We start from the raw sequence: 15066 nt of genomic DNA on the forward strand, positions 1-15066 counted from the left end.
CTTCTCCCATATGGAACAAAAAATTGCAGCAGATAATTTGATATCTGATCGAATTAAGCTTCTTGATTGATGATTGATGAAGTATGGTTGAGAGGCAGACAACTAATTTTAATAGGATTAAAACAAAACCAATTACATTTTTCCAAAAAAATTATAAAATCAATTGCAGTAGAATTTTCCTCAAACCCTATTTATCCAAAACCTCACAACCACTACTTGCTCTCTTTTCATTTTACCAAATGCTGTAAAAATAAAATAAAAATCAATTTTTTACACTTTTTTGCTTGACATTTATAGACATTCTCATTAATCTAAATTTATTTTTCATTTTTAAAAAATTTTTGACATTAATATACAAAAACACCAAATTTTATGAAAAAATATTTAAAATTTATATAATATACACTAAGGTAATGTTTATTTTAAATTCTCTGAAAGTCAAATACAAAGATAATGAGCTCGAAATGATATAAATATAATAATGATCTCTCAATTGAAAATATATTAAGATTTAAGCACTAATAAGTTGTTTTATATTTGTTATTCGATATTATATTTAAGTAAACAAATAATAAAAATCATAAGTAAATAAAATGTCAAAGGAAACTAAAAACAACACGAGAAGTAAAAATAGAGAGAGTATATATTTTATTATCCAATATTATTTTTAATTATGTTTAGACAAAGAATAGACGACGACTCGAGAATTTTAAAATTCATCCTAAAATTTTAGACTAAGTGCAGTATATATTAGAAGGTCATGTCACAAATGTGAATGTCTGAAACAGACATCCACTTCAACTTTTGAAAAGAAATAGTACTAACATAGAGGATTGAATCTCTATCAGTTAATTGCAAAACGTGATTTTTGTATAGGAGTACCAACGACAATGATTAGGATATTTGTTAATTTTAATATGTTTATATTTGAATTCAGTTATAAAATTTAATATTCGTATTTTATTTTGAGTTTAATTAATAATATTTTATTAAAATCTAGTTAAGATCCGAATTCGTTTATTTTGTTAAAAGTAATATGAGCATTTGTTGTAAAACCTGACTCAACTAATCCGAATTAAACTAACAACGGCATTGTTTTGGGCTGTCGAGGCTTAATAAACTCATTTTTCAAAAAATAATAATAATTTGAATTAAAAAATAAAAATAAAATTTAATAATTTTTATGTATTTTATAAGTCAAAAAACGAAAAAAATCCTCTGTACACAGATTTTCCACGATAAAACTACAGAGCTTGAAGCAAAAGAAAGAAAATGGTTCAACTCTTTTCCATCCTCCACTGTTTAGATTCAAGCTTGGTTCTTCTCCTACGCTTTATAAATCTTCGAACCCAGATTTTTTCTGTCAGTTCCGGACCCGGAAACCAAGCGCTCTCGGAGGATTTTTGGCCTAGAAAACCGGGGTGTGGGACCTTCCGACAACCATGATTAGAGCTTCCGCGGTCAGGGAATCTAGGGATGGAGATGATCGCCTTCAAGTGCTTGAGCAAGAAGCTTTCATCGAGGGGTCAGCGCGGCTTCGAGGGCTGGAGACAACCTTGAATCGTATGGTGAGTGTATTTGTATACGGGATACTGGGATACGTATTTGTAAAGTAAACGTATGTAATTTTTTTTCTACGTTTGCTGAAATGGAGTTTTGGTTTGTTGGGGGTGATAGAGCAAGTGGTTGGTGGCGGCGACGTTTGGTGGGGTGCTTCTGTGGAGGCATGACGCGGAGGCTATATGGGTGGCGATGGGGTCGATTGTGAACGCGCTGCTGTCAGTTGTTCTGAAAAGGGTGCTGAATCAGGAGCGGCCTGTTGCTGGGCTTAAGTCTGACCCTGGGATGCCATCTTCTCATGCTCAATCCATCTTCTTCAATGTCGTTTTTACCATAGCTTCAAGTAAGCCCTTACATTCACTCCATTTGATCTGTTCTATTCACTTTGCGTTTTTCAATAGGCAATTGAGTTTAAATTCTGGATTTTTTTGGTGTTTACAGTTTTGGAATGGCTGGGAGTTAATGAACTTTCAGTGAGCATCAGTGTTCTGGCTCTGGCATTTGGTTCATATTTTGTGAGTATACATTTCGAAAATTACCTTTAAACTTAGTTCTTGGTTTCTCATAAGTGGAAATCTATGATTCTATCTCATTGACTGGTTTTTGTGTTGATTTGTGGTATGCAGTCATGGCTTCGAGTGTCACAGCAGTTTCACACGATGAGTCAAATCCTTGTGGGTGCTATCATAGGGTCCATTTTCTCAGTTTTGTGGTACATGTCATGGAAAGCTGTTGTTTTGGAAGCATTTCATTCCTCATTGCTGGTACGGGTAATTGTTCTTCTGAGTTCTGCGGGATTTTGCCTTGGCTTTCTTCTGTATATGATTCAGTATTGGCTTAGGGATGAAAGATGGGCGATGTAAATAGATTTAGTTTTAGACAGATAAAGATTCCACAGATGATTACATGAACAACCAAGAATAATTGTCTCATGTCTGAAGCTTAACAGAGCTTATTATGTAAAAGTCCCTTGACTCCATCGTCTCAAGAGTTACAGAATATATTTGAGACAGATCCTCTGCGTTTTAAGCTTTAAAAAGGCCATTCAGTGTGCATTGGTAACAAAACCAAATTAAGTCAAGTGATGGACAAGGACACAAATTACAGTGACCACGTTCAAGTGTCACACATCATTATTTTCTCTGCAAAAAACCAACTTGATGGGATACACAACAGCATCCCACGCTTCTTAATCTCTCAAAATCTACCTGGATTTGAAATACTTTTATCTACTTTCTCTAAAATATTTGACTTGAAATACTCTTATCTATTTTTTAAGAAACATTTGATGTGATACAAGTACTTGATCCCATAGTGAATCTAACTGCTCCACTCCTAGTTAAAAACTGAAAACTGTCACCACAAACTTTCTTGCACAAGACTTTGGGAATGGGTCGGCAGAAAGCTGCTCTTAACCTTGTTGATCAACTCCTGGAATCTGCAAACCCCCCTCCCTTCTCTTCGCTTTAAAAAAAGGATGACCCAAGTAATGCATGCCAACAAAAAACATCAGTCATCAGAGACTCTGCCATAAGAAACCAATGTCCTTGAACTATGATGTGATTCCAACTTTCAAAAACCTTGCTCAAAAGAATGTTAAATAATTTGCTAGATAGCGGGTAAATTCTGAAGGCCTCGAATGTCGAAAAGATGAATATTGTCACTGCTTGTCTTGGACTGTAAAGTGCAAATCTTGCTCAAATGAGAGCCAAATTCTTCACTAGATGCCGGGAAAAATTCTGATGTTCTGAGGAGTAGAAGAAATGCAGACTGCCACTGCTTGCCTTTAGGCAGCACATGTGTACACAGGAAAGCAACATACCATTTATATCTACCAACCCCAATGTCAGCGACCATTTAGTGCAACATGTTTGCTGCTTCATAATTTAAGCTGCACATAAAGATGCCATCTCCTTTTAACTTTAAATTTCTTTTAAGCACCAGTAGCACCATCTTGACCAAGTACCAGTTGTTGTATGTCGTTATCGTAACTACTGATTAGCTCCTGGCTGCTGCCGAATGCAGCTTTCAACAAGTAACAACATGAAGGGAAAGGGGCCAAAACCTATGATGAAACAATGGAATTGAATCTTCACTTCATGCTAATCCTCTGAATCTAGAAGAGAGCCTAACTCCTGGACAGACATATCCATCCTTGAAGCTAGTAAATCCAACATGCCATATATTAATTCACCCTCTGGATAAGATCTTTCACCAGCAACAAATACAGAAACCCGATCCTTGACCTTAATCCAGGACCATCCTGGCTCCTTGATAACCCGCTTTGACCTCACCATCTTCCTAACATCTGCTGCTTCTCTCCACTTCCCTTTGGCAGCATATATGTTAGCCAAGGTGATATGAGTCCCTGCACAATTTGGATCCATTTCAAGAAGCTTTTCTGCAGTGCGTCTTCCACTGTCAACATCACCATGGACTTTACATGCTCTAAGGAGAACCATATCACGAACAGTAGTTATACAATGAATGCTTGGACCTTCTCTAGTCTCTGGAAGTGTTTGGAGGATTCGTATTCAACTTACGCAGAAAAAACGTGGTAATCATGCCAGATATTGTAATACTTCATCATTTGTCAACGAAGTAAGGTCGACTGATGAACGATTAATCTACCCTACAACCACGTTTATCTTGTTTGCTATCCACATTTTTCTCGTTCGCCCCAATTTCTTAGAGAGCTAAAAGAAATTGACGGGAGAGAATCGAGAAGGACGGAATTATGAGGACAAGATATCAACAGGTGTGAACTTGATGATGAACATCTTGTGGTCCGATCATGCGTACCATGGATGGTGATCATTTCAATCAATTTTTACCTCTGTTGTGGTACAAATTCCTCTTGTTTCAGGTGAAATAAATGATCAATTTCATTAAGAAAAACATATTAGCAAAAAAAAGAAATGGTAACAGGTTGAGGGTCGTGACAAAAACTTTGTCCCGAGCCAAAACCGGCAAGTGACAACTTTCTATTTATGGCAAAATTTTACCAATGAGTTGATTTCCAACACCTGGCATTATCTCACATATGGACTGTTTCTGGGGATTGGAGAGTATAAAAACCATAAAATAGAGCTGAACAAGACCAAAAAAATCCGTGAAATAAAAATGAAATAAAATCGATGCTCTCCATCAGGCCAACTAAAGAAATCAGCACTCAGACAAGACAAGGGAAGATCATTATCTCCGAGAAGTAATGAACCAACATTAGAAACAGACCACATCACCATAGAAAAAAAAAAAAGGAACAGCAGCAAAAGCTGGCAATAGCAGAGAAAACCAGGATGGTAAGAGAGAATATCACATTAGTGAGGCAGCAATCGAACAAATCAAAGGTCATGTCTGGTTGCCACCAAGCCGAGATGAGAGATTACCCAAGAAACACGCAGAACAAGGGAACTCTATTTGATAGGTCAAAGCAAAAACACAAGGATACATGGAAGCAAATAAGTGCAGCAAACTAGAAAGACTACCACAAGAAAAGGCCGAACCCTCAATTTACCACCAAGCCGAGAAAAGAGACAGGTTGTCAACACCATATTTTGTAAGTATGTCAGCAAGAGAGTTACCTTCTCTTAAAACACGAAGAACGGAAACATTAGCCAGTGACAGGCACAGTGAATCAATTTCATTGAATATATGCCATTTGTCCTGTGGCTTTTGATTCACTTTCTCTACCCATGTAAGTGCAATCCTTGTATTAGATTCAATGGTCAAGAGGGAATCCAACACAGGAGGAAGCCGAGAAAAGTTGCAAGGCATAGATAATGGCCATGAGTTCCACATAATTAGAGTTCTGAATCCCAAGGGGATCAAAGAAAACTCTCGTCATAAAGCCATCCAAGTCGCGTAACACACCTCCACACCCTGCCAATTTGGTTTTTATGATAATCGATTGAACTAACTCAATTTTCAATCAATTCGGTTTTCTCTCAAAATTCAGTCAATTTGATCAATTTTTTATAGAATTTCAATTTGTTCAGTTTTTTATTTATACACATCGAATCAACTGTTTGTACTGATTTAATAACAAAAATAATCAATCAGGCGATGAAAAATTATGAAAAAAAAAAAACCAAAGGAGAAAGGAGATTTATTTTTATTATTTTCACAAGATAATTGAGCATTTCCATTCAACCAAAAGGATGGAGGCCACCTCCTACAATAAAGAGTAATTAAAATGAAGTAGCTACTTCTTTTTCATTGAAACAACAATACTCGTCAACTTATAACCTAGACGCTCCGCCTCATATTTGGCTAGCCCTGTGAATAACTTGTCAAGTATATCCTCTCCGAAATGGCTTGCAAGCATCGGTTCTGTAATGGCTCTAACAGAGTTTGCGGTCTTTTGCCCCCTTTGGTACTTGTCGAACTCAAAATCTTCATTGGTTAAGACATCTCTAGGACCCCAGTTGATTTGAACAACTTCCAACTTGTCAAGATCAAAGGAATCCTCCTTTTGAATAATCTCACATAATTCTCCTTTGTAGGGTGCATACATAGGGATGTTGAATGAATCTGCATCAGCTTCTTTCACAATTCCCTACAAAATCATGTTTACAGATCATAATTTTTGCTATATATGACTAGTCGTGGGGTTTAACAGAAAGCGAAAGTAAGGGAACTAACCTTCACCACTAGGTCATAGAGGGATTTTGCTAGCTGCAGCTTCCAATCATCATCTTGTTTTGAGGGATATAGATTGCTCCTACCATTGAAGGTAAGCACCATGCGCCCTCCTGGAATCATCTCTTGGGACCGCAATTTTAGAAATGTTGAGAAGTCCTCCTTAAATTGCCTTGAGTGAGCTTTGAATACGTTGGGAGGGCTTGATTCAGCCATGTATACGGATCCCTTATTATTCCCAATACCATCAGGGACCTGATTAAAACAGAATCCAGGATCACATACTCGTAAGGATTAGATCAGAGAAATATTAGTTGAGTCCCTACTTCCACCTTAATTAATCATTTGTACTTATTAATTATATATTAAAGAAGTCATGAATCCGAAACTGAGTAAATTTGGAATTTTTTAGAGATATAAATAAAACAATTAACATAACATGGGAATAAATTTTATCCCATCCTTTCACAAAAAGCTTATTATACTGCACAATAGGTCCATTATTCCTATACATATGTGACATGACAAGTCAATTATCTTTATACATAAGTGTGCATACCATGATAAATATCATTTTTATTATTGTTAATTAATTTTAGTATGAATTTCATCTTAAAATTTCATAATAATGTTGTAGAAAAAACAATTTGCACCATGTTGCTTGTACTAAATAATAATTGAACATATTTTTTAATATGATGGAATTGGATAGCTTATGAATTTCCAACAGATAGGAATAGGATAGTTTAGTAAACATGAAAAGAGATGCAAGCCTTTGACAACCAGTTAACACTATAAGAAGAATGTACAAGGTGCAGACTCCTATTCGGAAAGAGCCTTCCATAAAAGGAACCTGGAACCCCTGTTACAAAACAAAGCCCGAACTTGTCTCCCTTGCCTTTCTTGATCCTGTCAGTGAAACTAGCAACAGATCTGAAGACGTTGTTGAAATCATTTTCAGGAAGATCGTTTAGAAACACTTGAAACTCAGGTGATGTTTTCAATTGCGCTTGTTGACACATCTCGTGGAAGGTGTCAACAACTATGGATATCGCCATGAAAGTATTGGGTCCTGAGGAGCAACCCAAGTCTGCGACCTTGATGCAGTCAGTCGAAGACACGTTGCTGAACATGTCTTTGATGGTATCTTCTAGGATCGGCCTTGCCTTCGGTAGTACTATTTCCTGGAAAGAGTTTAACAAATCATCAATAAACAAAAAGAATGCAACTTGGGAAAGTTTAAAGGTTGATAATTCTATGCAAATTAGGGAGGGGGGAAGAGAGAACTTGTGGTAAAGAACAAGTGCCATAGCTAGTTTCTTTATCTCCTGAGTTCATGCACGGAACACTTGCCTTAACCATTTTTTAATTATTGTTATTTTTGCTTCTCCAAGTACTTCCTTCAATGAATCTATAGTAGATTATATTGTTAGCAGAAAATTCTTTTCCAAAATCAAACCAAGTGAACTGTAACTTTCTTACTAATAGAATGTTAATTTTCAAGTAGTAGCCAACCCTTAAATCGTTACATTATTTTTATTTAACTTTAAAATGTCTACTATCGTTAAAGTAGTAATCGAGGGAGTATATAAATATTATCCAACATTAGTTTTTAATAATGTTTACACAAACAAGGTTTTGAAGTCCACTCTTAAGGCTTTCCTTTCACTATTACTGACCTAAACCATAGACGAAAATTCGAGACTTTTGGATAATACCCGATCGCCGGTGTAAAAATGAAATAAGGAGTTGGATACAAAACTAATAAGGTAGCGGTGGCAAACCTAAAATTTTTATACTAGTAAAAGTTTCTGAGTCAGTCATGACATAAATGTCAGTGTCTGAAAAAACCATCCACTTCAACCTTGGAAAGGAAATAGTACTAAGACAGAAGAATGAATTTAATTATACACTTTAATACTTATTCATGACAGCAATGAAAGGGGCAAATGGCAATGGCGACATTGTTTTTTTTTTTTATTTTGAAAAGTAGATTTTATTAGTCATACATTGGTGTGTCATTCTTAATCTCGAGCTGAAGTTGCCAAAGACTCCGATTGACATGAACACCGGCTTGACAAGAGAAGTTGTACAATTGAAGGGCACATCTGCTCACACGGATTAGCAGAAGACCCACAACATTCATCCACCAAGAGCTAAAGAACTCAAAGTTGCCTAAAGACAAAAAAACTGACTGCCTGAAACAGAAAGCAATCAGCCTAAGACTACTCCTAAGGTCAATAGTTTAAAACAAACAAGAACCAAGGATAACAGCATCGAGACAAGGGCGTTCCAAACAAAAACAAGGAACTCTAATCCCTTTAAATCCTTTGGTGTTGAACCTACTTTCCAAACATTGTTGATATAGGACTTCCATTGAAAACCATGTCAGTTCATGCTATTAACCTTAGGACCATGTGTCACTAATTTTGTATTAGGACAGCTAGCTTAATATCAAATTATGATAGCCATGCACCTAGTGAATGACTTACGTGATGATTAGCATGTAACTTGTACCTAACTATTGTTCAAAGTTTGCTTGTTAAATCTTTACTATGTATACTTTTTAAGTCAATGCACATCAGATCAAGAACCTATTGCTTAGAACAAATATTTCCTCTTATTCCGCTCTTCATGCTTAGCTACTTATTCTCAACTATGCTGTGTTAAACTAAATCTTTACTCAAAAATCCAACAAACATTTATGACTAAAGTTGATCTTTCCATTTTTGATGATAAAATTTGTCTCTCCGACCAAACAAGCAATTGAATTTATTTTTTAAATTATTATATATTTATATATATTATTTTTATATGTTAAGTATTAGATGTTATTTATATGTATTTAGATGTTTCAATTTTATAAGTTACAAAATAATTTAAAAATTTTGGTATTTAAGATAATTGATTGAACTAATTCAATTTTCAATCAATTTCATTTTCTCTCAAAATTAGATCAATTTGATCCACTTTTTATAGAATTTCAGTTTGTTCATTGTCAACCGATACACACCAAATTGACTATTTGTACTGATTTAATAACAAAAATAATCAAACAGGGAATGTAAAATTATGAAAAAAATTAGAAAAACACCAAAAGAGAAATAAGATTTATTATTATTATTATTATTATTATTATTATTTTCGGAAGATAATTGAGCATTTCCATTCAACCAAAAGGATGCAGGCCACCTGCTACAATAAAGGGTAATTAATATGAAATAGCTATTTCCTTGTCATTGAAACCACAATACTCGTCTGACTTATAACCTGGATGCTCCGCCTCATATTTGGCTAGCCCTGTGAATAATCGGTTATGAAATTTAATATTCGTATTTTATTTGAATTTAATTACTAATATTTTATTAAAATTTAGTTGAGAGTCGAATTCGTCTATTTTGTTAAAAGTAATATGAGCATTTGTCGTAAAACCTGACTCAACTAATTCGAATTAAACTAACAATGGCATTTTTTTGGGCTGTCGAGGCTTAATAAACTCATTTTTTAAAAAATAATAATAATCTGAATTAAAAATGAAAAATAACATTTAATAATTTTTGTGTATTTTATTAGTCAAAATTAAATTATTAAATTCAAAAATATCTATATATATAGAAAATTTATTAATTAAAATAAATAATTCATCAATTATAAGTAATACATACACTAAAAATAATATAAAAATTAAACTAAATATTACAAAATTATTTATTTTTTATTAAATAAAAAATAATTCATTATTTATGAATGAATTCATATAATGGATATCTTAAAATTACTGTCCGTACCTGAACCCATTAATAGGGTACTTTAATCCTATTTAAAACAAGTCGGATAGTATTAGATACCTATTTACATACTACCCATTGTCATCCATTCTTATACAATCAAATAAATTAACCAAGTAAAATATTAGAATTCTAAACTAATTAAAGAAATACTAAATTTCTTCCCTCAACAAAACTAGTTATTTAGATCAAGTACATGGTGGGGAACAAATTTTTGGCCGTGCAGCTTCATGCTTCCAAGCCTCTTAAGAATAAATCATATGGGATTAATTAGAATAATTAAATTTCCACTTCCCAAATTACAAGCTTATTGTAATAATGTTTTGAGCCATAGCTCTTTAAGGCAGAATCAAGACCTTGAAACAACAAGCTAGCCGCGTCTTTGTCATTGAAACAACAATGCAACACAACTAATCATACGGTTCCTACTGATAGTATTTGCAATGTTTTTGCTCACTCTGGAACTTGTTGGGCACAAAATCCTTGTTACTAATCACCCTAGGATGGGTCCAAGTCGGCAAGCAAAAAACCAACCCGCATCGCCCCGTTGCCATGGATTGGAAGGTGGCTGTACTGATCTCTTCCATCCGAGTTTTCAAACCTCGGGAGTTTAATTACTAGCCTATGACTGTCCGAAAGCTAGCCATGGTGTCTCCCAATGGTTAATTACTCAATTTTTCAGCAGATCACTTTGGGTCAGAGGCCACCATGCTGCTATCAACTCATTGCTTTTCTATCAAACAGTTATCATAGCATTGCGCACTAAACGTGCATGTGTTGTTTGCCACTTTCCAAAAATATTCTTCCTGCTGGCTATCTGCAATCAATTTTACAGCCTAAATACACAGGGTCCGGAATTTCGTGAAACCTCTGTAGACTTTATCACTAGCTTGTGCAATTTTCACCAGCCGAAATATGTAGGGAACAAACGTATCGTGGATAAGGTCTTACTAGCCACTGATCCCTGCCTATTATTGGGTGAGAAATGAGCTGAGAGTCCAAGCAATGAAGCAACAAATTTTTATATATATATATGTATATATCATGGAAGAAAAAGGAAGGACTTTCTTTTCCGATTTATACAACAAAATTTCAAAAGAAACATCAATTTTCTCAATGCGTAGACAAAAGGTTAGTCCTGTGAAGAAAGGAGGAAAAAGATGTGGTGGAGAAGGAAACAAAAGAGAAAAATATATACTTTCTCTAAGAGGGGGAAGAGTCAAGAGGACAGGAGTTGCATAATTGCCAAACGCATTATCTATATGGGGAGGAGCAAAAAGCTTAGGGGAGAAAAAAAAAAGGCAAACTAAAGTGAAATATTGATGCATGGGGTCATCCATAGGGTTTACTTTTCCTTTTTTTTTTTTTTTTTTGCCTTCTTATCTTGTTTGTGCTCCTCTTTGTGTGGTGCATATGCCCGTACTGGTTGTAATGGATTATGACAGACACGTATTTGAATCTTGGCAAAGACAATGAATTTAAAATTTAACAAAAAGGAAACAAGTAGCACCTTGAACGAGTAACCCGATTTGGGTACTATTTTGTCACAGTATCCTTGATCTTCATCAAGTTTATGCTCTCTATCTCACCAAGATAGTTGTTCAAAGAAGTAAGAAAAATTTAATTTTAAGTGAGATTTTCGAGTTGAAAAGATATACAAATGATGTGGAGTTTAAATATTCGAAAAATGAAAAGTCGAATTTGTACATGTGTTATAGATTTATAAGTAAATCACTTTCAAAATCAGAAGAAAAAAAGGATGAATACGAAACAGAAATTAATAGATATTCCAACATTTAATTTAAAAAATGGTGCATTCATTTTTCCGTATACGCTAAGAACACGTTGATAAGTACTCAAAGTCAATCACTAAGGCATCTTTAGTTTCCTTTATATGTTCCATGGGGTACCCTTTAGGCCTTTATAGTCTTTACGCTCCATTTTCTCCATTCAAAAGCTGCACGGAGGCCTGCCTTTTGACTGGGCCTGGCTACCATGAAATTGGTTAGTGCCCCCTGAATCCTGATTGCGATTGGAGCCTTGAGGTCCTGACCACAAGGATGCCCACAGGGTCCACGCCACAGCGTGAATGGCAGGGTCAGAGCACCGGCGCATCCCTTGCCTGCCATGTGTCCAACTCTTTGTACGGCCAAGAAGAATCCCCCGTCGCCCTGCCAAAGTTACACTGATTTGATAAACTGGCAGTTACTTCCTGGACTAGTGAGACTCCATAGGAAAAGTTGAGATCATCAAATCCCAATACAAGACAGCACTTAAGAAAAGAAATTCTCTCATCAGATGTGCAATTGCCACACAAACTCTCACAACCAATTGCTTCAAAGTAAGACCGCTGCCATGTCCAACAACGGGATTCACATGAGAGTTGAAAAGAAGTGAACGAGACAACTTAGCCCTTTGTCTTTGAGAAGAGGAAAGCACCCCCAGCAATTTTCACGATAAAAAAATGTTAATGAGAGGAAGAGGTGACATGCACTAACCATTCTCTTAATGGTAATCTCTTTCAACTTTTTAGAGGTTCACGCCCCAATTTGGCAAGGGTTAAGACACGCCTGAATTATTGCATTAATTTCAACCAAATGTGAGCACGGTTATTTCCAGCAATTACAACTATAAATGCATAGTTGATCAGTGATTGTGTTGGAGATTTAATCTTTTCTCTGCTTTGGAGTTTGCTGAAGAATGAATATTGAAAGCTATTGGAGCTTGGAGGGAACTAATGTCATTATGAAAATGGAAGGTTATTAGTTAAACGATGTAGTTTTACTTTTTTTTAAAGATTGTAGTCTTTAAACATTGTCGTCTTATTGTAAGTCTATGTTTTGAGTCATATGACATCAGGCTTTGCCGTTTTATCTTTGTATCTTTTTCTTTCAGTTTGCTTTGTAAGTTGAGAGTCATTGCTCTTGTTGCTGAAGCACAGAAATCCATAGCATTTGTTTCCGTGCTAAGCTGAATCAGTTTGTAAAGCACAATTTCCAAAGCTAAATCTAAGGAGATTGATATAAATACAACAAGTGAATAATAGTAGAATATCTATTTTCCCAAATTTGAAGTACTTTCATTTTTCTTTGTTTTCTCTCTCTCTCTTTTTGATCCTGTGTTCTTCATTTCCTAAACATTTCTTCTCAAAATTGCTTCATGGTATCAGAGCACCTTGTCTCAAAGGACCTATAACACACTGATTTTGATCTCAGTTTTTTTTATTTCAACATGGCTACGGTTGGATTTAGTGCAGCTTCATCTCCTGTGATTATTAGTGTGAATTACCCTTTCTGGGCAATGAAAATGAGTACTTATCTCAAGGCATTTGACATGTGGGACATGGTGGAGTCTGGTGAGATGCTTGTTCAAAGGCATGCCAATCCAACCATTGCTCAAATCAAGCAACACTCGAAAGAAGTAGCAAAGAGATACAAGGCTTTGATTAGTCTTCAGTCAACTATGTCAGAGTCGATTTTTGGAAAGATTATGCATCTGGAGGATCCTAAGCAAGTGTGGGATAGTGTAAGATAAGAATATCAAGGAAATGATAGAACCAACGTCATGCAGATCATGAATTTGTCTCGACAGTTCGAGGTGATGAAGATGAAGGAAGATGAGAGTATTCAGGAATATACAAACAAGTTATTGAAGCTTTTGAATCGGCTTAGAATGTTGGGACAAGAGGTCACTGATCAAAGGATGGTCAACAAGATTCTAGTGAGAATGTCAGATAAGTTTGAATCGAAGGTAACTTCACTTGAAGATTCAAAGGATTTAACTAAGATTTCCATGAAAGATTTAATTTCTATTTTACTAGCATTTGAATAGAAAAAGGCTTTTAAGCTTGAAAACTCTATATAGAGTGCCTTGGTTACTAAAACTAAGGGATTAAAACTAAAAGTAATGGTTCCAAGAAGATTGAGTCGAAAAGAACTAAAACTACTGATGAGAAGCAAGGAAAGTCAGTTGGTAAATATTCTCTTTGCCCAAACTGCAAAAAGAGAAATCATGTTGAAAGATACTACTAGTTCAGGCTAAATGTCTAATGTAAAGCCTGTTAGCAATTGGGGCATGTTGAACGAGTGTGTAAGAACAAGAAAAAGGAACCTAAAGCTCAGGCTGCAGTAGTTGAGCAGGTGGGTGAATGTGAAGAAGTTTTGTTTATGGCTAAAATGGGTGAGGAGTCTGGTAAAAACATTGTTTGGTTGCTGGATAATGCCTACTTTCATCATCTTATAGGTAATCAATTTTCGTTCACTGATCTTGATACTAGTTTTATTTCCAAAGTCAAAATTGGAAATAGATATTACATGAAAATTCTTGGTGTGGGGACTGTTGCTGTTGAAACAGCATCTGGTATGAAATATATTAGAAATGTTCATTATGTGCCTGAAGCATAACATAATCTGCTAAATGTTGGACAATTAGTAGATGAGCATTATGCTTTATTGCTCAAAGACAAAGTTTGCACTATATTTGATCCTTGTCGTGAAGAAATATTCATTGTTCAGATGAAGAATAATTATTATCTAGTGAATTTGAAAGATACTGAGAATATGGCTTTGTATAGTGAGAAGGATGAGTCTGAGCTCTGGCACAGAAGGTTGGGACATGTGATGTCAGGTCCGACCTTATAAAATACTGTCCACGTCATTCATATGATTGACAATATGCTTGCATACTTGGAAAGCCCCGAAAGAAAAATCGTTAAAAGACGATAATGTACCAAATTGTACAATTAAGTTAATTTAAGTCTCGAACTAGATCAAATAGAGAATTTAAAATGAAATTAAGAATATTAAAGTCCCAGAATGGTTTAATATGGTGATTTGGAGTTCGAGGATCAATTTGGAGTCAAACCGAAATTTTTACTGTCCAAGGGCAAAATGATCATTTTCCACCTAGGGACACAATGGGAATTTTAAGAAAAGAATTTTTTTTTTTGGCCCCATTTGACTTATTGGAGTATAATTTGAGGGTTTGGCAGTGAAAAAGTTTAATTCCGGTGATTTCTAGAGTGTAGGGGTAAAATCGTAATTTTACCACCTCGCGGATAAAATTTGAGATTTTGAGA

The 15066-nt window shown here is 35.2% G+C and overlaps 3 protein-coding genes across 3 annotated transcripts; 2 read left to right on the forward strand and 1 right to left on the reverse strand.

The window, feature by feature from the left end:
* The first annotated feature begins 1230 nt into the window (after positions 1 to 1230).
* LOC18610883 (lipid phosphate phosphatase epsilon 2, chloroplastic-like) lies at positions 1231 to 2599 on the forward strand. Its single transcript, XM_007046799.3, has 4 exons — positions 1231 to 1568; positions 1678 to 1903; positions 2002 to 2075; positions 2187 to 2599. The coding sequence occupies exons 1-4, from the start codon at positions 1443 to 1445 to the stop codon at positions 2421 to 2423; spliced, it is 663 nt and encodes a 220-aa protein (XP_007046861.1). The 5' UTR covers positions 1231 to 1442; the 3' UTR covers positions 2424 to 2599.
* Positions 2600 to 5683: 3084 nt separating this feature from the next.
* On the reverse strand, positions 5684 to 7563 carry LOC18610885 (putative methyltransferase TCM_000331). Its single transcript, XM_088808844.1, has 4 exons — positions 7489 to 7563; positions 6975 to 7385; positions 6205 to 6456; positions 5684 to 6118 (listed from the first exon to the last, which is right to left on the reverse strand). The coding sequence occupies exons 1-4, from the start codon at positions 7561 to 7563 to the stop codon at positions 5765 to 5767; spliced, it is 1092 nt and encodes a 363-aa protein (XP_088664970.1). The 3' UTR covers positions 5684 to 5764.
* Positions 7564 to 13220: 5657 nt separating this feature from the next.
* LOC148764418 (uncharacterized) lies at positions 13221 to 14629 on the forward strand. The gene is made up of 4 exons (XM_088808749.1): positions 13221 to 13514; positions 13596 to 13739; positions 14054 to 14348; positions 14424 to 14629. The coding sequence occupies exons 1-4, from the start codon at positions 13221 to 13223 to the stop codon at positions 14627 to 14629; spliced, it is 939 nt and encodes a 312-aa protein (XP_088664875.1).
* Positions 14630 to 15066: the final 437 nt, after the last annotated feature.

This window comes from Theobroma cacao, chromosome 1 (genome assembly GCF_053813885.1).
Source record: "Theobroma cacao isolate CCN51 chromosome 1, ASM5381388v1, whole genome shotgun sequence".
Classification (NCBI taxonomy): Eukaryota; Viridiplantae; Streptophyta; class Magnoliopsida; order Malvales; family Malvaceae; genus Theobroma; species Theobroma cacao.